This window comes from Notolepis coatsorum (genome assembly GCF_963971535.1).
Source record: "Notolepis coatsorum genome assembly, chromosome: 3".
Taxonomy (NCBI): Eukaryota; Metazoa; Chordata; class Actinopteri; order Aulopiformes; family Paralepididae; genus Notolepis; species Notolepis coatsorum.
In genome coordinates this window covers 155,565,471-155,587,055 of record NC_140167.1, presented here as the reverse complement: position 1 = coordinate 155,587,055, position 21,585 = coordinate 155,565,471, and the positions used below count along the sequence as shown (strand labels likewise).

Here is a 21,585-nt window from a genome sequence, read left to right as displayed (position 1 = left end):
AGTCACAAAATAATATGCCTTGAGCGATAGCTCCCTCTAGTGGGGAAATATAGATACTGCATCAATATTAACCCTAGATATATATAAAGCTGACATTATAACACCCCTCCCCCTTTAAATTTCAACATTACCAAAATGTCCATGTAATACAAAAATAATAACAGTAGTGTCTTACCATTGTACACTTTCCAAAAATATATATATATACCAAATAAATGACTTAGCAACAGCTTACCAAATAAGGCACTTGAAAAACATATGACCAACAGTCATTACTCTCATAACTGTCTCGTTAAATGTTCGGGAGGTCGGCGATCACGCTGTGACCTGCGCAATACCGCTGGTGACCTCGGACACACCACAGGTGACTGAGGTTTGGGTGGCTCTGGTGTTGAGAGCATGAGAGGGGTCTGAGTGTCAACTCTACTTGGGGACACAGACACCTCTCCTGGGGAGTCTGTCACTGGTACAGTAGTCACTGGCAAACAACATTCTCCCATAGTCTGTTCCCCACGGGTATCCACCGTGGTGCGATCAGTCTCTGAACTTGTGTCGTGGCGTAGGCGTACATGGTCCTGGTGTCTACGGAAAACACGTGCATCAGTCAGTTGAATGACATAGGAAACTGGGCCACTCTGTTTCAGAATAACGCCAGGCAGCCAGGGTGCGATCCAGGAGGGGAGCCCGGGGAGCTATAGCTCCCCTAGATCAGACATCAGCTCCCCTGCAAACTTGATTTGCGATTTTTTGGGGGGTCTCTAAATTACTATTATATATTATTCACTGACAGTGAAGCTGACAGAGCAGCAGGAGGCAGGAATCGGATCATCTACAGGCGCGCCGCGCAATTACACCTGCGGCTGGTGCTGCTCCGGTGGCCGTGGGGACTATTATTAGTTAAATATAAATCATTGTTTTGAGATTCACGTCACTCACAGTGGTGACTGTGGTGGGCGTCAGCGTCACTGCAGGCAGCCAATGTATCGATTCGTCGCAGCCAATGTAAATGCAGCAAGCAAATAAATGTAGCCTATTAGGGTCTTCAAATATGATATGAAATATGGGCGCGTTTCCTAGTGGTCGAAGCAAGCTCAGTGACTCGTCAGTCGAGAAAATAATGCTTGGGACCAGGAGTATTTCATATTGTTAGTAAGTCAGGAGTCTGAGAGATAATCATCTCTATCTAACTAAATAGATATTTTTTTTTATCATGGAACGTGCTGTGGAAGCCCCGTCCAGACGGCCGGACGGTAAGTGAGTTGTCCTGAGCACTCCTCGCTGAGAGGCGCGCTGCGCGCCGCGCACCCCCCCCCCCCCCGACGCAGGCTCACCCAAAGATCTTGCTATGGATCGCACACTGCAGGCAGCCACTGTTGCTTGTTGATAGTACTGAAATTCCTCACATAGACCTTGTCCTCAGGTTCTAATTGTCTCTCTTTTGCGTGCTGATCATGACGCTCCTTCTGCTTCTCCTGCTTCCTCTGTACTTTCGCCTTCATGTCTGGACGCAGCAAGTCCAATCTCGCCTTGGGCCTACGCCCCATCAGCATCTCTGCTGGCGTGCGCCCCGTTGTTGTTTGAGGCGTGAGGCGATAGGTAAACAGAAAAGTGAAAGTCTAGTGTTTAGAGAGTCTCCTGTCATCCTCTTTAACCCCTCTTTCACTGTCTGAACAGCCCGCTCAGCCAAACCATTTGAGGCTGGGTGGAACGGCGCCATCCTAATGTGATTAATGCCGTTCTGGTGCATAAATCACTGAACAGCTCACTGGTGAATGTTGGGCCATTATCCGAGACCAGGGTGTCTGGCAACCCATGGACTGCGAAGACTTGTCTGAGTTGGTCTATGGTTGTGGAGGCTGTGATATTGTTCATGATATGGGCTTCTATCCATTTTGAGTGTGCGTCTACCATGATCAGAAACATCTGTCCCATAAAGGGTCCTGCAAAGTCTACATGCAGCCTAGACCAGGGGCGGTCTGGCCACTCCCATGGGTGCAACGGAGCAGGCGGTGGATTGTTCTGATTAGTCTGACACTGTGTGCATGATTTTACCTTGCTCTCCAGATCATCGTCCATTCTTGGCCACCAGACGTATGATCTCGCTAGGCTTTTCATCCGGGAGACTCCTGGATGAGTCTCATGTATCTCCTCCACAACTTGTGACCGTCCTGGGGGCGGTACGATGACCCTTGACCCCCAGAAGATGCAGCCGTCCTGCAGGCTCAGTTCTGTTTTGCGTTTAGCATACGGTCTCAGTTCCTCTCCCTCCACGACACTGGGCCAACCTTGCAAAAGGAAGGTCTTGACCCGAGACAGGACCGGGTCCCTCTCTGTCCACTGCTTAATCTGTGTCGCTTTTATAGGTGTCTCTGCTAGCCTCTCCAATGAAAACACAGTCTCTGGAGGCACATATGTAGTGGCGGGTGTCTCTGGTAACGGCAGTCGACTCAGTGCGTCAGCATTTGCGTTATCCTTGCCCGCTTTGAACACTATAGTGTACTGGTAGGCTTAGAGTGTGAGAGCCCAACGCTGTATCCTGGCTGAGGCCAGCGGTGGGATGCATTTTGTCTCACTGAATAGACTCATCAGAGGTTTATGGTCTGTTGTGATAGTGAATGCCCGTCCGTATAGGTATTGATGGAAACGCTTCACAGCAAAAACAACAGCTAGACCCTCTTTATCTAACTGAGAGTACCCCTTCTCCGCTGCTGTTAGGGTACGTGAAGCAAAAACAACAGGCTTCTCATCTCCATCCTCCATGATGTGTGAGAGCACGGCTCCGACTCCATAAGGCGAGGCATCACTCGAGACGATGATCTCTTTGTCTGGGTCGTAGTGAACGAGCAGCTTTGCAGACTGGAGCAGCTCTTTCACTTCCTTAAAAGCTCTCTGCTGCTCTCCACTCCACTCTCACTTAGTGTCAAGGTGCAGTAGCTTGTACAGCGGGGACAAAACATTTGATAAATCCGGCAGAAATTTGCCATAATAATTCACCATGCCCAAAAACGATCTCAGTTCATGGACACTCTTTGGGCTTGGAGCCTCCTTTATGGCTCTCACCTTGTCTTCCAAAGGGCTGAGCCCCTGTGCTGTGATCCTGTGTCCCAGGTAGGTCACGCTCGGTGCCAGGAACACACACTTGGCACGCTTCAAACGCAGTCCTGCGTCTGAGAGTCGTTTCAACACCTGCTCTAGGTTAGCCAGATGCTCCGCCTCCGTGGCCCCCGTGATGAGGATATCATCTAGATATTGAAAGGAAATTCTATCACGGGCCTCCTCCTATAATGTAACCTAAGTTCTTTTAGTTGAATGAAGCGGTGAGACACAAGTTGAGTCTGGAGTCAGATGCCTGCAAGGTTTTTTATCTCAAAGTACACAGAGAACACAAGAAGGATAAATCTCAATCCGGACCACCTGCTTGAATTCATACAACCGCAGAATGGCCCTTGACGACAGACAACGACACACTTTTATACAGTAGCACATAGACACACCTCTTTCCTGACTTGATGATTGATAGTTGTCTCGTCATAGTTTGAGGACAAAGGACTTTAGGCGGGAACAGGAGTAGAAGGTGGGGCTGTTTTCAGTACGGGCTTTCCAGTAAGGGTGGGGGCTGAACGATAAGTGTCCTCTGGGGTCCCCCGCATTTGACCGGTTGTGTGTCCATGTGTAGATAATTGTGTATGCATTTGAATCAGTGTGTGCGAGACTAGACTTGGGGTCGTGTCCTTACTTTAGTAATTTGTCTTTAACTATGACACTTTGTGATACTTAACCAAGGCAGTCCATGAATTTATGCTGTCCATCAATCCTATGTGTGTTTATCTGTGTGTATATTTGTGTGTAAGGGTGTGTGAAAAAATTTTCTATCAGTGTGTGTGTATATGTGTGCGTGCATGTGCGCCGGCCAGTCGTCAGACGCAAGCATCAATAGGAGATCTGCTGTGGGTGCATGTGTGGGTCTTGTGTGGGGAGGGGTCCTGTGTGTGTGGGTGTGTGTGGAAAAAGCCTACAGCCAGAGGTCATCAGGTCACGCCACATGCAGGGGGAGAGAGACACAGAGAGCAGGGTGCAGCCTAAGCACAGATATAAGATATTACCAGGCATCAATGAACTAAATCTATCAATATACCGCTACGTGCGGGATACCCTGTAACAGCGTGTCCATTGTTCTTTGAAAAATGGCGGGGCTGGATGCCACTCCAAACACAAGGCGATTGTATTTATAAGCCCTTGTGAGTGTTGATGGTGACATACTCTTTTGACTCTTCGTCAAGTTGCAGTTGCTGGTAAGCATGGCTCATGTCTAGCTTTGTGAAAAGCTTCCCCCCTGACAAGGTTGCAAACAGGTCATCCACTCTTGGTAGTGGATACTCCTCCAGTTTAGAGACCTGATTTACCGTCACCTTGTAGTCTCCACATATGCGTGCTGTATTATCCTCTTTCAGGATTGGCACAATGGGAGCCGCCCACCTTGAAAATTGGACGGGTTCAATGATGCCTTGCTTCTGCAAACGTTCCAGCTCCTCCTCCACCTTGACCTTCATGGCATACGGCACCGACCTAGGCTTGAAAAACCTTGGGGCGGCCTCAGGGTCAACATGGAGTTTCACAGTTACCCCCTTCAGTGTGCCCAGCTCGTCCCTGAAAACATCACTGTACCGATGCAGGATGTCCTCTGTCGTGTCTGTCGTGTGCACATATTTAACATTATGCCAGTTTAGCTTAATTTTCCTTAGCCAATCATGGCCCAAAAGACTTGCCCCCCCCCCCCCTTAGCTATAACCAGCCTGGCCTTTGCCTTCTGATTCCCCTCTAAAATGTCCACATATAGCACCCCTATATGAGGTATGGGCTGACCTGTATATGTCCTGAGCCTGAGCTTTGATGGGCTAATGGGTGGTAGGTTAGACCCCCATGTCTTCCTGTAGGTCTCCTCACTGATGACCGATGCCGTAGCCCCTGAGTCAATCTCAAACTTTACATCCTGTCCCCCGACAGTGATAGTGGCATAATAGGGTTCAGGTGGCTCCTCATCTGTTCCCACCCCGAACATGTTGTATGCACACTCTGCTTCCTCATGTGTTTCTTCCAGGTGGTGTGTGGAGGCTTGAGCCTGTCGCTGCTTTCCCTGCCAAGGCTTGCCCCTGCCCATTTTATTGTCTTTTGAACTCCTGCACTTCTTTGCTAGGTGTCCCTTTTTATTACAATTATGGCAGACAGCCTCTTTGAATCTACAGTCATTTGCATAATGCGACGACCCCCCACACCTAAAACATTCCACCCCTTTTTTAAACACTTCATTTTTACCAGTCTCTTTATAGGCAGGATCCCTTCTGACTTGGTGCACTGTCGCTGTCTGTGACAACACCCCATTCCCCCTCTGTATGTCCCTAGCATTGTTTGCAGCCATCTCCATACCTTGGGAAATCTCTAGGGCTTTTTTAAAAGTCAGCGGCGGGGCTTCCCCCAGCAGGCGGCGCTGTATGGGGTCATTATTAATGCCGCAAACTAATCTGTCACGGAGCATATCGTCCAACACTGCCCCGAATTCACAATGTTCCGACAGTTGGCGTAGCTCAGCCACAAAGTTGGCTACAGACTGACCTTGCTTCCTGAACAGACTGTGGAATTTGAAACGTTGCACTATCACAGAGGGTCTTGGGTTGTGGTGGTTCCCCACAAGCTTGACTAAGTCTTCATATGGAATCTCCCCCGGTTTCAGTGGTGTAGCTAAATTCCTTATTAGCTTATAAGTCTTAGCCCCACACACACTCAGGAGAATAGAGCGCATTTTCGCCACATCAGTAATTCCATTTGCATTGAAAAAATGTCCCAACCTTTCCTCGTACTCTGTCCAGTCCTCATTCGCTTCCACGAACTCACTGATAGTCCCAAATGTCGCCATCTGAGCGCGGGCTCCTCTTCCACACTCGGCTCGTCCTCTTCTCCCGATGCTCTCCCGTCCCCGAGCAATGCTCCTTCTAGTGGGGAAATATAGATACTGCATCAATATTAACCCTAGATATATATAAAGCTGACATTATAACAGACACCCTGCACCTTAGATGGATGGGAGGGAGCTTTAGCTCACTACGCAAATCCAAATGTCCCTCCCAGCCACATTTTCCATATCATTGTGCTTAGCGAGAGCCTCTTTAGACAGAACAATGACGCAGCTTCATCGTTATCTGTGGGGGGGGGGGGGGGGGGGGGGGCTGCTGCTTATTTGACAGCATTTGATATGATTTGTTCAATCATACAGCCAATCAGAACAGGGCAGAGGTGGGGACATTATCATTATATATTTTAAGAATAGCTAGCTAATGTTAGAAGGTGAGCTAAATATAGGGTTGAGTATTGAGGAGTGGGCACCGAGTGGTACTGGTTCCACAGTACTCAGACCCAATCGTTACACTGATTTTGGTTCCTCATTTTGATGCCACACCTTATGCACAGGGAACAAAATAAGTACCCGCCAACCGCCAATGGCGGGCAGATTTAAGGTTTGGCGAGTAAAAATTAAAGGTCTGCCCGCCACCTGGCGTGTAGTTCATATCGATACTCTTATTTTGAAAATCCTGTGCGGGTCTCATTGCCGCCCCAAGCGCAGCTCCAGTCATATCTATCGCTCCGGCAGCTAGCAATGTTCGGTTCATATGATACTCTTATTTTGAAAAAACCTGTGGCAACTCGACGAGTCATATCCGCCCCAGTCCGTGCTTCTCCTCGCATTAAAGCCGAGCAGCGCTACACAGCAGTGCCCCTATTTTTCGACCCGAAATAAGTCTGTGGTGTTTTTTTTTCTCACAACGGGTGTAATGCATCTACATGCTTTGCATCGTCGCCATTCCTTTATGCCCACATCGCCCGAAATGAACGTTACGTTAGCATAAGCTAACAAGCTAATCCTGATCAGAGGCAGAGCATAGAGAACAGCAGACGGTGTGGACTGAGGAAAGGGAAATGGGGGGGGGGGGCACTCTCCCTTTCTCTGTGTGTGTGCGTGCGTTTGGAAAGACGATGAAGTCACTAGGACTCGAGTATATTATAGTAAACTGAGGATTACTGAGGATGGACAGATAATGTTGATATTCAAATATAAAAAAGTTTTGAGAGGAGTGGAAGTTTGAAGACAGACTAGACTACAATATGATGCAGGGGTGGTGAGTTGAAACTGTGTGTGTGTCCCTCCCGACCCCACTTCTATGTTTCAATAAATTATTTGCATTTAAAACTATTAACGCTGACTAATTCCTTCAGTCCACTCAAAATTATGCTAATATTCCTTATGTTGTTTATGATATTAATTGAAAATAGCATATGAGTAATAATAACACATGGCGATATACTAAAAAGCTATTTATAATTTTTGGCTGGTAAAAAATCTGCCTGGCTGGTAGTTTTTAAAATCTACCAGCCAAATGGCTGGTAAGTCAAAAAGTTAATTTTGTTCCCTGCTTATGCATAATTGATCGCCCTTTTGTGTCCGGGAAGGTTGCGGAACATTATAAGGGTGCATCGTCCATTCCACTACCAAAGTCTCTCATTTAGTCTACTGCACAAGATAAACTGCATGTGTGGGTAACTACCGCCCTGTTTCTATCCTTACATCCATCTCGAAAGTCATGGAAAAAATAGTATACGAACAGATCGAAAGTACCTCGCGGAAAAAAATCTAATCTACGAATTCCAATCTGGCTTCAGAACATCCCACTCACTGACACATGCCTTCTCTACTTGAACGACCAATCAAACAAGAGGTGACGCGGGCAAATACTGCGTGCGGCATGGTCATGCTGGACCTACAAAAGGCCTTCGACACTGTCAATCACACCATTCTGATTGACAAGCTAAAAGCAATTGGTTTTGATAGTTTATCAGTGAGCTGGATACAATCCTACCTGGAGGGGAGGGAACAGATGGTGGAAGTAAACGGTACCCTATCCCCCCCCCCTCACAGTGAGCTGTGGTGTTCCACAAGGAAGCATACTAGGACCGCTACTATTCCTAATTTATGCAAATGACATGTCGTCAGCTTGTGACTGCAACTTGTTCCTGTTTGCGGACGACTCAACCCTGCTGGTCTCTGACAAGAACAAGTTACAGGTTGAAAAAGCCCTCAGCTCGGAACTAGGCAAAATCTGCATATGGCTCGCCGACAACAAACTATCATTACACATGGGCAAAACAGAGTCCATTCTCTTCGGTTCAAATAACAAACTCAGCAAGACCGACGGCTTCTCGGTTACAGTGGGTGACAATATTATCACAAGGAAAGATGAAATTACCTACCTGGGTTCCATCCTAGAGGCTAATCTTTCCTGTGACAAAATGGCATCCAATGTAATAAAAAAAGTCAACCAACGAACGCGATTCTTGTACCGGATCTCCTCTCTGGTAAACAAGAATACCCTGAAGACTCTAGCAGGAGCACTCATTCAAGGGTACTACGACTATGCTTGCACCTCATGGTACCAAAGCACCTCAAAGGCACTAAAAAACAAATTACAAACATCTCAAAACAAGCTAGTCAGACTACTACTTGACCTGACTCCTAGAACCCACCTCACCCCTGCCCACTTTGACAACCTAGGATGGCTTAGAGTAGACGACAGAGTACAGCAACTTGCAATGGGCCTGGTCTACAAGATACACTACGCGACCAAGGTACCCATGTACATGTCAAAATACTTCCCAAAGGTCAGTGAATACCACGATCACAACACCAGAGGGAGCTCCACAAATCATGTAAAACCCAGATTCGGCTCAAACAAGGGACTAAACACGTTTCGCAATTATGCCACATCAATGTGGAACGCCCTACCTAAAGCTGTAAAGGAATGTGAATCACTACCCACCTTCAAAAACACTCTCAAAAAACACCTACGTGAGACTGCAATTCGAAACTGGCCCCTACAAATGTCCTAACCTAGTTGTACAGTAAATTACCAAGTAAGGCTTTGTCAATATTCCAATGTACAGTGTAAAATGTGTGTGTGTCCCCTTCCCAACCCCCCCCCCCCCCCCCCACCTCCAATGTACAGCCCTCACCCAACCCACCCAACCCCACCCCACCCAACCAACCTCCTCCAATGTACAGTTTCTATGCCAAATGTATATACACTCCTTTTCTGGACACTTTTGTATCACAAACAGTACTGTATTTGCAAATCTGATATGTCATAAATGTATAGATGTAGCAGTACTGTCTATCTGTATGTCATGTATGTCATATATGTTATGATGAATTGAAAATGGGGGACCCTGATGTAAACAAGACGAAAGTCTTTCTCTGGTCTGCATCCCCTTAACAATTGTATGTATTGAGCTGTACTGTACTGTACCCATTCTGCAATCTGTTAATAAACTTTTCAATCAATCAATCAATCAATCAATCAATGTTCGGTTTGAGTGTCTCTCCACCTCTCTTGTGTCTCTCTCTCTCTCCCTATCTCTCTCTCCCTCTCGCAGTACAGTAGATGACGACGTGCTTTTGAAACGAAGCAATCCGCGTTGCATTTGAAGAAAAGTATGCCTCTACCCCCCTGTACAGTGCTTCAGCAAATCAACCAGAACCACAAGCAGATGAGACAGAAAGACAGAATTCAGATTCCTAACAGGAAGGGGCGAGGGAGGATACGGGGACAGCCAGTGAAACATCCTGCCTAGCATGAGATTCCACGGCTGAAGTACAATAAGGAGACAATTAAAACACACTGTACTGTAAGCAGTCTGTTGCAGCCCGTGCTATGTGTTGGATCTGAGGGGCTGTCGCCCTGGTTGCAGGGGTTTCGGAGATAAGACAGAGGGTGAGTTAGTAAGTAAGAGTTAGTACGTTAGTAACCCTTACAGGGGTAACTATGATATGATAGAACAAGAGATGATCAGGTTTAAAGGACAAGGCCAGTAACGTTTAATTTTTTTCTTATCGTCAACATAGCCTACCATAAGACCCATGTCATTTTGGGAAATACATTTTAACCTCTGAAAAGTCAAGATATGTTATCATAATTAGCTTTATGTTCTGTCGTGGTGTGTGATCTCTCGTTTTGTTCTATTCAACCTTTATTTAACATCAGATATCAGATTCTTTTTAACTCTTTTGCGAGTGAGACCCGGCCAAGAGAGCAGCGCTCTGAAGATCAAATTATACTTCCTGCAGCATCGGCAATACGCACAGATTGGAGGGTCCGTGTGTAGAGGGAGAGGCTCTGCGAGGGGCCCGTGCCGCCCGCTGCTCTCTGCGGAGTGGGAGCCCCACCGCGGACACCGCCGCGTTCACGTGATGGCCGGAGGAGGGAAGAGGGCTCAGAGGAAATTGCACGTTTGACCGCAAACGGCCTGGATGCCCCACAAAAAAATAAATTCCATAAATGCATTGGCCCCGCGCTGTGAGGTCTGCGCTGCAGATACCATGGGGAAAAAACGCTTTTCTTTTCATCAGAACACAGAATGGTAAATAGAGACTCTGTCTACTGCACTAAGCCGTGTCCATGGCTGTTTCTTCCAGGTCCTCTACTTGGTCCCTGTGGCTCTGACTGTGGGTGTGGTCGCAGCCTTCCAGATACCGGCGTTCACGAACAGGCAGAACCTGGCTGCCGTCACCTTGCTCCTGGTGTTGTACGGGTAAGTGCTAACTCCTGCACTTCCACATTGCCGCATTTGATGTTGTGAATGTCACATTGATGTCATCTGGCGGACCCTTATTCCATGTTGTGTAAATAAGGCCTGGTGAAATTATCAGAAGACTAAACTAGCTAAACTTAACTAACGACCATGCCAAAGTTCTTCCTTGGAGAATCAATCCTTCCAAAGGCCTGGACATAAGTAAGTTCATGTGTATTTTGGTTGAAATGCCCCTTTAATAGGAATTGACATCATATCAAACACCTCATATCAAATGTACCTGGCCCCAGTCTTCAAACTTCAAAGTGGTTGTGATTCTCTGGCTCATACACCTTTGAAGCCTTCATGTAAATATAGTCTCTGATATTGTCCACACAATCAATTGTCCCTTTTCACTATTACATTACGATGTAAACAGAACATGCACTTCTGTCGCATGATAGGGGGCCATAGACAATCAAATATGTTTAGACCACAGCAATATAGACAGTAGAATATATATGTACATGTCACTCTCTGTGCATATAGCACAATGTACATTGAACAATAAAGTAGACTATACGCATCACTTTCAATATATTGAATACTTTGTATACAGTGGCGGCTGGTGAATTTTTCTCCCGGGGGGTCGATACCAAAAATTAACATGTATCGAGGTATCACAATGTCACACTGCACACAAACACGCGCGTGCGCACGCATCGGCGAAACCACACACTGAGTAGCCTACTTTGTGCGTCAGAGAGTTGGTGAAACCACAAGCGTACAAATATTTAAGTAGGTACAGTTACAGTACAACTATCACCATTGCCATCAATCAATATATGATCACAGTCCATGCAGCCAGGTTTCCAATAGCGCCTACACAAACACGCACACCCCGATATCAAAACTCTCTCTCTCTCTCTCTCTCTCTCTCTCTCTCTCTCTCTCTCTCTCTCTCTCTCTCTCTCTCTCTCTCTCTCTCTCTCTCTCTCTCTCTCACACAGCATCATGTACGTCATGTGGAATCCCAAGCACTACACAAATTAGAAGAAACTGCAAAGGATCAGACCTAGTATACAGTATATACCAAAAATAACTTCAGTATGAGTACAGCATATTTAGCATATTGTTAAAAGAGCCAAGGCTGGCTTGCATAGGTTAAACATATGACTTACCATCAGAAGAGTTGAAGGGGGCGAGACATTCAGCTGTCCACAAGCCTTAATCCACTTAAAATAATAATAATAATAATAAGTGTTTCATATCCTTTACTCCAGTAACAGTCCATGGGCATGTTGTATCAGTCCCCGTCGTTTTAAAAAGCAGGCATGGAAAGCAAAATAAAGCATTGCTTTCACTACATGCAGTTTGCCAAGACTTCTTACCAAACCAGCTTCTGGAAAACGACCGAATATATTGCCTTCCTCTGTCTGTGGCTGGTTTCTGAATGCTGATCTCAGGTTGATCAGGTCCAAGTTCTTTCAATCTGAGTTTTTCTTGCAGTGTCCGTCTTTCAAATGGTGTTGCTTTGATGGATTTAACATAATTATCCATGGTAGCTAACTATAAATCGAAAATGAAAATACTCCTTGAAACCGAAACCAGGCAAGTCTTTTCTCTATGTCAACTGGTGACGAGTGAACACACAGAGGTGGAGCACAGAGTGCGTGACTGCTTGCTTGGAGCGCCAGAAACGGCGCCCCCCCCCCCCCCCCCCCAGCCCCCCAATGCCCCCCCCCCCCAGATCATATTTATGAACATTGATAGGCTAAAATGTATTTACTAGATTCATTACATTGGCCGCTTGCGCACAGTGACGCCTACTCACTGCGTTTTGTCTAGCGCCCCGGATTCGGAGGTAGTTTCTAATAGACTGACGTCAATCACAAACGAGGGGGAGGAGATTAGAATAGCATGCAAAAAACAATGATTTATACTTGCTATATTAACGTTATTGTGCATTTTAATAGTAATTATTATTAATTTTAAACATGTTTAGTTTATTTTTAGGGCTTCAAGCCTTCAAAATATCTAAAATAAAAAAAACACAAGTTCTTCTTCTCCTACTCTCTCATTGCTCTCAACCAGGGGGGGCGGCGCCCCAGCGCCCCCTATGGGCGGCCGCCACTGTTTGTATATCAAACAGAAGATGGTAGACTTAGGGTGTAACAGTACACAGAAGCCACGGTTCGGTCTCGGTATTGGTGTCACGGTTCGGTACGATTTCGGTACAACAGGACAAAAATATTTATAATTATTATTATATATTTATAATTATTATTATAATTATTATTATTAAATAGAATGATATTATATAGGCTTGCCGTGGTGATACTGGTGTCATTCTGTGTTCAGGCATCCAATGAGTAAATTAATTGCCTACTGCCCCCTTAACACATCCACCGCCATAAACGGCGTACGACGTGTTTGATGTCCATGCTAATTCTGCCAAACCACGCTGTACGACGTTATTGAGATCATATTTAATTTTTTCGCCATGGTGTTCATAATTCCGCCACCCAGCCTCTGCTGATACAGTGGGAGCCTGCACAACAGTGCAACGCTTCAATACCGCCGCCTGGTGGATGATCGGGCGAGTTACAACCGGAAATGGATCTGGTGATCTCGGTGCATCTGGGAAATCCGTCCGGCAGTCACATATCGTTGCAGGACTCTAGACACACATCCGTCTATATGGATCACTGCCATAACTCAATAATCGATATGATTTGGGCGTTTATTGCGCCATACAAACCGGAAATGGATCTAGTCGATCGACGTCAAATAAGTGGGATCTTTTTCCTCCAGTCTCATCTGCGAATGGTAAGAGGACAGTAACGTTATTTTCAAGGCGATTGTACATTTCTTTATTTACAAACCATCTGATCAATAAATCAACCCATACTACATAAAGCATTTACTGACGATCACGGAATTATAAACGACCCCCCCCCCCCCCCATTCATCCGCGCATGATGAGTCATAACGTTTAGGATCGTATACAGTTGCATTTTTTAATATAGCGTGTATCGGCAATAAACGGTAATCGATAATCTATGCGTTTAGGCCTATAACTAGCGTTCTAGGAATTACTGCAGAAAACGATAAAAACATATTTATATTCTAGACGGTATTTTCGTATGAATGTTTGAATGAAAAAGTATAACGTTCCTACATCCTGAACGATAGATAATCGATGTTGAATGGGCCATAGTAATGTCAATTTAGAAAAAAGTTATAGCCCTGCAAAGAAGGTGAACATCTCCATAGGCTTAGAGTGGTGGCAGAGATGGGCATGAGAGGGGCAAACTGCATGGCAGTTAATGTGTTAACAACTTATGCAACAACTTAGTTTCAGTTTCACTTGTAGAGAGGATTTAACTTCATGTGAAGCCGAGACTGAAGAAGACTAGAGAACAGATGACATGTTACACAACAATGGCAGATGATTTGTCAATATTTTGGATTTAAAGTAGCACAGTAGCAGCAACTGGAGAGGAGCTCAGATGATCAGTCCAAAAGTATGTAGTGCTTTTTTTTTTTGATCAGCTGTGACTGAGAAAGTCCGCGGAGAAAGTCGGCGTGTGTGTTTCCATTGGTTACCATTATTGGGCGAACATGAAAACTAAAGAAAACTGTAAAACTTTAATGACCCTGCTGTGTTATAAACATATAGTAATTCATTAATGGTTTGGTTTTAGGGACACCTAGGCTGTGTAGTAAATGGCAGCGGAGGAGGGGGAGAGCCGAGTGCAGAGTGTCAGTGCGCGTTGTTAATTTATTCTGTCCACTTCTTTATTAATTTATTACGTCCACGTCGATCAACGTTTTATTCATCATCTACATTTGGCAATACAAGCTTAATATTCAACGTTAAAGATCAATGTAAGCCAGTGTAAAGTAAAGTAAAGATATTGAGCATAGATTTGTAAAATGTGCAACCCTAGTTTCACCTAGTGGTATGAGACGTATTCTTCATATGGCTGCGCGGGGAGCATGTCTATGTTCCCCGTGTGAGGATTCGCCTGTTCCCTGGACCTTTTTTTCCCTTTCCTCACCTCACCAGCCCCCACCCTTGCGAGAATTTTCCCTGCCTCCTACTCTTCACCAGCCCCCACCCTTGTGATAACTTTTGCCTGCCTCCTACTCTTCACCAGCCCCCACCCTTGGACATTCTGTTCCTCTACCCTCACGCACCTGTTGGGAGTTTGCAATCTGCTCGGGAGAGTACTTAGGTGGCAGGCTCCCTTCCAGTCCTGGTCGGGTCGTTCTGTATCTGTATCTGTGTTCACTCTGTGTTCATGGAGTTCTGTACGTTACCATCCTGTACGTTACCATCACCTGCCGCGTCTCCGGCATGAGACGACGTGCCAGCCATCACCACCTGTCGCCGTTTGCCTGGAGTGGGACACCGTCTTCGCTCTCTAATTCTCTACGGGAGGTTTTCCAGTGTTCCCACTCCAGACGTCAAGCCGGCACGCCATCGCTCCCGATTCCACGGGAGGAAGGCATCTCTTCGTGATCCTCGTTCCTGGGGTGAGGCTCGTCGTCGCTCCCTAGTATTCCACGGGAGGACGGCGTGTTCCCATCCCGGTCCCCTGTGACCCCCTTTGTTCTGCGCTGCCCGTCTGCAGCATCCGAGGAGGAGGAGGATCTCCGTGCCCGGCCCCCGCTGTCGGGCCCCTGTCTCCGTGCCCGGCCCCCGCTGTCGGGCCCCTGTCCCCGTGCCAAGCCCCCGCTGTCGGGCCCCTGTCCCCGTGCCAGGCCTCCGCTGTTGGGCCCCTGTCCCCGTGCCAGGCCTCCGCCGTCGGGCCCCTGTCCCCGTGCCAGGCCTCCGCCGTCGGGCCCCTGTCCCCGTGCCAGGCCTCCGCCGTCAGGCCCCTGTTCCCGTGCCAGGCCTCCGCCGTCGGAACCCTGTCCTCATCCCTGTAAGCAGCTCTGGCCCTCGCCCTGTCCAAGGCCTTAACCCTGTTCTCTGTCCCTGTCTCCAGCCCGCCTCTCCGGGCCTCTGTCCCTGTCCCCCTCTCCAGTGCCCCTGGTCCTGGCCCTGACACTTAGCCCTGGTCCTTAGCCCTGGCCCTTAGCCTTAGTCCCTTAGCCTGTTCGCCTCTTAAAGGCACAGTGCCGCATTTTCCAGATTTCCTTGTCTCTAGTGTTTTTGTGTTCTCCCTTAAAGGGACTGTGCCGCTTTTTGTTCTATAATAAATATTTGCCCTGTTTTGGCTTACTCTCATACCTGTCTTGTGTTGTGCGATTGGGGTCGGTTACAAACCATATCAGTACAACCCGACCAGTCGACGACCCCAGCCAGCACAGACAGTGTATGTGAGTTAGCCCCTTTTAGTTCCCCTGTTAGCTCCCCTGTTAGCCTCGTTAGCTCCCCTGTTAGCTACCCTGTTCCCCACAGCTAGGACTGTCCTTTCAGCTAGCTTGTTCTCCTTTGCTAGTCCAGCCCTGTCTGCTAGCCTAGCTCCGGCAGCTAGCGCAGCCTCTATGCTAATGTAGCATTACAGCTAGCATAGGCCCTGTAGCTAGCAATGCTCTGGCAGCTACCCTGTCCCTCTGCTAGCCCCACTTTAGGTGTAGCTTCCCCTGCTAGCATGGCCCATTTTTTTTTTGTTTGTTGCTTTGTCTTGTCCCCTGCCCCGCTGTTTGATTTTTTGATCGCCCGGTGGCTCCCGTGGAGGGGGAGGTACTGTGAGGATTCGCCTGTTCCCTGGACCTTTTTTTCCCTTTCCTCACCTCACCAGCCCCCACCCTTGCGAGAATTTTCCCTGCCTCCTACTCTTCACCAGCCCCCACCCTTGTGAGAACTTTTGCCTGCCTCCTACTCTTCACCAGCCCCCACCCTTGGACATTCTGTTCCTCTACCCTCACGCACCTGTTGGTAGTTTGCAATCTGCTCGGGAGAGTACTTAGGTGGCAGGCTCCCTTCCAGTCCTGGTCGGGTCGTTCTGTATCTGTATCTGTGTTCACTCTGTGTTCATGGAGTTCTGTACGTTACCATCCTGTACGTTACCATCACCTGCCGCGTCTCCGGCGTGAGACGACGTGCCAGCCATCACCACCTGTCGCCGTTTGCCTGGAGTGGGACACCGTCTTCGCTCTCTAATTCTCTATGGGAGGTTTTCCAGTGTTCCCACTCCAGACGTCAAGCCGGCACGCCATTGCTCCCGATTCCACGGGAGGAAGGCGTCTCTTCGTGATCCTCGTTCCTGGGGTGAGGCTCGTCATCGCTCCCTAGTATTCCACGGGAGGACGGCGTGTTCCCATCCCGGTCCCCTGGGACCCCCTTTGTTCTGTGCTGCCCGTCTGCAGCATCCGAGGAGGAGGAGGAGGATCTCCGTGCTCGGCCCCCGCTGTGGGGCCCCTGTCTCCGTGCCTGGCCCCCGCTGTCGGGCCCCTGTCCCCGTGCCGGGCCCCCGCTGTCGGGCCCCTGTCCCCGTGCCAGGCCTCCGCTGTCGGGCCCCTGTCCCCGTGCCAGGCCTCCGCCGTCGGGCCCCTGTCCCCGTGCCAGGCCTCCGGCGTTGGGCCCCTGTCCCCGTGCCAGGCCTCCGCCGTCGGGCCCCTGTTCCCGTGCCAGGCCTCCGCCGTCGGAACCCTGTCCTCATCCCTGTAAGCAGCTCTGGCCCTCGCCCTGTCCAAGGCCTTAACCCTGTTCTCTGTCCCTGTCTCCAGCCCGCCTCTCCGGGCCTCTGTCCCTGTCCCCCTCTCCAGTGCCCCTGGTCCTGGCCCTGACACTTAGCCCTGGTCCTTAGCCCTGGCCCTTAGCCTTAGTCCCTTAGCATGTTCGCCTCTTAAAGGCACAGTGCCGCATTTTCCAGATTTCCTTGTCTCTAGTGTTTTTGTGTTCTCCCTTAAAGGGACTGTGCCGCTTTTTGTTCTATAATAAATATTTGCCCTGTTTTGGCTTACTCTCATACCTGTCTTGTGTTGTGCGATTGGGGTCGGTTACAAACCATAACACCCCGGGTCCTATGTTCCCCGGGTTCTATGTTCCCCGCTTTGATTGATTGATTGATTGATTGATTGATTGATTGATTGATTGATTGATTGATTGATTGATTGAAAATTTTAGACCACCAGCCCTGATTCCAAACTCTAACCTTAACCAGTTCGAAAGGGGGCCTAAGCTTAACCAGTTCGAAACAAGGCGGACATTAATAATTAATTAAATAATAAAAATTAATAAAATGTTCAATCTATTAATCAATCAAGCGGGGAACATAGGACCCGGGGAACATAGGACCCGGGGAACATAGGGATGATCCCGCTGCGCGTACCACACCGTGAAGCCTGTACCGTAAATTCGCGGGACGAATACACGTACCGTTACACCCTAGACTATATTCAGACTGTATCACTATTTGCTACTACAGCATGTAAATCAAACAATAGACAGTAGACTATACAAATAACTCTTCATACAATCAGTAGGCCATACAACTATAGTATTTACAGGTACCTCTGTGCTAATAGTGTGGCATGTGCCTCTGCCTTTAAACAAAATAAAAAGTATGAATCCAGCTGTCTGGACTTTTATTGGTCGGTCGGGGCACCTGTTCAGCAGGGAGGGGATCTGGGGAAAATAGCGTGAACCTCTGCACGCGTTACGTTCCCCCAGTGAAACTCCTCGCTATCAGGCAAAAAGAAGCGTCTGGCGACTCCACATCTATCGGAGGAGGCATGTGGTATAGTTCTACACCCTCCCCAGACCAACAGTGGGGCAATGCACGCAATGACCAGGAAGGGAATTGGCATAACGACTAAAACCCAAAGAATTATACAAAAATTTAAATAAAAAAGGAAAGTTCTTGCCCCCGATTCCAAACCCTACGACACACATGCGCCTTGATAGGATTTGAATTGGGAGCTGTATCCTGCAGCGGAAGCCAGGCCTCCTGTTAGCTGTGGCGTGTCAGGGCCCCCATCCTGAGCCCAGGATAGAGGAGGCCAGCTCAGCACTCTGCGTCTCATTTATCAGACAGATGTCTCCTTCCCAGGCAATGAATAATCACGCGTCACAGTGCTCCCGGCCTGCCTGCCCCCACCTGGTCTACTCCGCAGCTCTCCTGCCTCTGTTCCACGTCATGGCTTGGCACACACAGCCTGCCGATCAAGCACCTTTTTTTGTGTGTTTTTTTTTGGGTGCATAGCTGGCAGACTCTCTGTCTCTGTCCTGCCCTATCTGGCTCTATCTGTCTACGTCTCTGTCTCTCGCCCCCTCTCACCCCCCCCCCCCCCTCTCTCTCTCTCTCTCTCTCTCTCTCTCTCTCTCTCTCTCTCTCTCTCTCTCTCTCTCTGTCTCTCTCTCTCTCTCTCTCTCTCTCTCTCTTCTCTCTCTCTCTCTCTCTCTCTCTCTCTCTCTCTCTCTCTCTCGCTCTCTCTCACACTGACCCAGACACCCCAATCAAATGAACAAGCAGATTATTTGAGAAGAGAGGGAGAAAAGAGGAAAGGGTGTCACACCACCAGGGAATAGACGAAGGAGTAATTTATCTTCCTCCCTTTTAGTTTTTCAATGTTTACTCTCCTTGCGGATGGGTTTTGTCCCAACCTACCCCCCCTCCCACCCTTTTCAATGTTCTCTAGCGCCTGTTTCCATCAGGCTCCGCCGTGCTTCCGTTTAGCCCGCTTAAAGACTGACCCATCGGTGTCCATCAGATACAAACCGTGAGGTTGTGTCGTTTCAGAGCGAGTGTTGACAGCAAAAACGCAAACGTTTTTATTATCCCTAGTCATCTACCAAGGGAATAAATTGTGAAATGAAAGTCTGTATACGTATACATAATAAAGTGAATTAAGATCACAACAGTTCTACTTTGTGCTGTCTGAAGGGTTATTATTCTTTTTTGTTTATGTTTGATGAGGGTAACATTATGAAGCACTGTACTTAAAGCCCCAATCTGTGATTGCAGTACATGGTAAGTTAAAACCGTAAACACTGTCACCCCCCATTTCTGGCTTTTGTAATATTTCACTGGACTCTCAAAACACTGACAGATCTCCTGATACAAGGACTGACAGTACAGAACAGCAAAACGTGAGACATATACAGTTATGTGTTGATTCTGAAACGGTATTTGTTCACATTCATAATATCTATAGTAAAGCAGACTTGTATCTTTCAGTTATGATGGGTTATGAAACTTGATTTTCCCTGTAGAAGTCAAACTCTATGTGAAAATGTGTCTGGCCAAACAAAGTCAACAAGAATAATGATAAGAAGAACAATCCTTCAAGCGCTCTCATGATGGAACACTTCATAAACATAAACGTATCTCCCCGACACTATTGTATGAGGGCATCGTCACTGCATCCTGGGCTTAGCACTGCCTTAGGAAAATTATGATTGGTTTAAGAAATACAAACAACCCCCAACAACCCACCCAGTGCGTAATGACAAAGGCTTTCCAACAGACCTCTCTTTCTTGGAAATAAGTCTGGCAATGTGAGACTACACATGCTCTTACTTAGTATACATGCTATGTGCGTTGTCTCACACCTTATTCATTTTCATTTACAATTATATAATTTTCATACCTGTTTTTCCTGTTCTTATTCTCTTCCAACCATGCTGCATCATTCTGTTGACAACGTCATTTACCCCTTAGGGTGATTCAGTTTTCTCTCTTGTCTTATCTTACACCCAGGTTTTCCACCTTCCCCTGGATGTACCTTCTATCTAGCGTCTTCAGAGATGCAGAGATGGCCTTCATAACCTACGTGTGCATCAACCTCTTCATCAGTGTGAACACCATCATGTCCACCTCTATCCTCTACTTTTTGGGTCAAGTCGCAGCGCATGGCGAGGTGAGCATACGCAGCATGCATGGATTCCAACTCAAGTTTCACTCACAAGTGAAACATCTTCCGGTCCAGGGAGATATTAGCCTTCTAGGCTTCAGGCCAAGGGAGATATTAGGCTGGCTAGGCTTTAGGCCAAGGCAGATATTAGGCTTACTAGGTCTCAGGCCAAAGGAGATATCAGGCTTGCTATGCTTCAGGCCAAGGCAGATATTAGGCTTGCCAGGCTTTAGGCAGGGTTATTCTGCTACACATAGCACACCTGAGTCAAGAAACTCTGTTCCTTATTCATAACACACAGTTATTGATCAGAATTTTCCTGGTGCAAACTTTAATAGCTCCAAAATGTTATGGGTTGTTGTTTTGTGTCTCTTTCAAGTGTTATGTTGCTGCCTGTTTCCAAGGCGACCATGTGCACCTTTCTCGCTCTCTCTCCTGAGGCTGTGGTGAGATTATTTAGATGGAGGAGAATGAGTCATGTTTCTCTCGGCGATGACACTCAAAGTGTTTCCGGGCACAACCCCTGAAGTGCTGGTTCCTCACAGTTGGCTCTATTTTGTTATGATGCACCTCCATGGCCTGTTGTTGAAGCCATTTGATGTATAGCACAGACTGGTAACACTTCGTTTATATCATTATTTAAACCGTTCAGCTCCTTTCAAACTGAAGGTTTTTGTTTAAAAATATATTCTTGATGATACAAGAATACAAGAATACATGCATTTTTTTTCATAACTATTTGCAAGTTGTTTGAAGGAGCATTGTACAAGACGAGGAATAACGTTTTGTTTTTTTCACATACAATTTTGCTGATGATCCGAATAATCGTTTGAATCGTTTAAATAATCGATAGTTTAATCGATTTTCAATGCATTTCATGCTGACAGACACAGGCCTCTTGTTTTGGAAAAATCCTCAAGGCACATCCACATGTATCATTCCATGGTTGGGTTAGACTAGAGTAACCTGAGCAGCCTCGTCCGTGTTGGGGTTTTGATACGCTATAAGCTGGGTTCTCTTCTTGAAAATCTGTTCAAAGGGAAACATTTAACCCAATAGCTCTATGGAAATGGCTAGTCGCATAAGACGAGCATCGATGATGCATTTCATCCACACAGCAGGTGGTAATGTAGCAATTAAGGTAAAGAGCGTTAAGAGCAG

General features: G+C 47.3%; 1 protein-coding gene across 1 annotated transcript in view; it reads left to right on the top strand.

Annotated features, from left to right (window-relative positions):
* The window catches only part of abca12 (ATP-binding cassette, sub-family A (ABC1), member 12), a gene marked incomplete at its 5' end in the record, with an annotated part of 176,822 nt that overhangs the window by 113,156 nt on the left and 42,081 nt on the right, over window positions 1-21,585 (top strand). Inside the window, 2 exons of the mRNA XM_084311411.1 lie at window positions 10,517-10,632; window positions 20,271-20,430. Coding sequence (XP_084167537.1) covers window positions 10,517-10,632; window positions 20,271-20,430 — 276 coding nt within the window. The remainder of the gene's footprint in view (window positions 1-10,516; window positions 10,633-20,270; window positions 20,431-21,585) is intronic.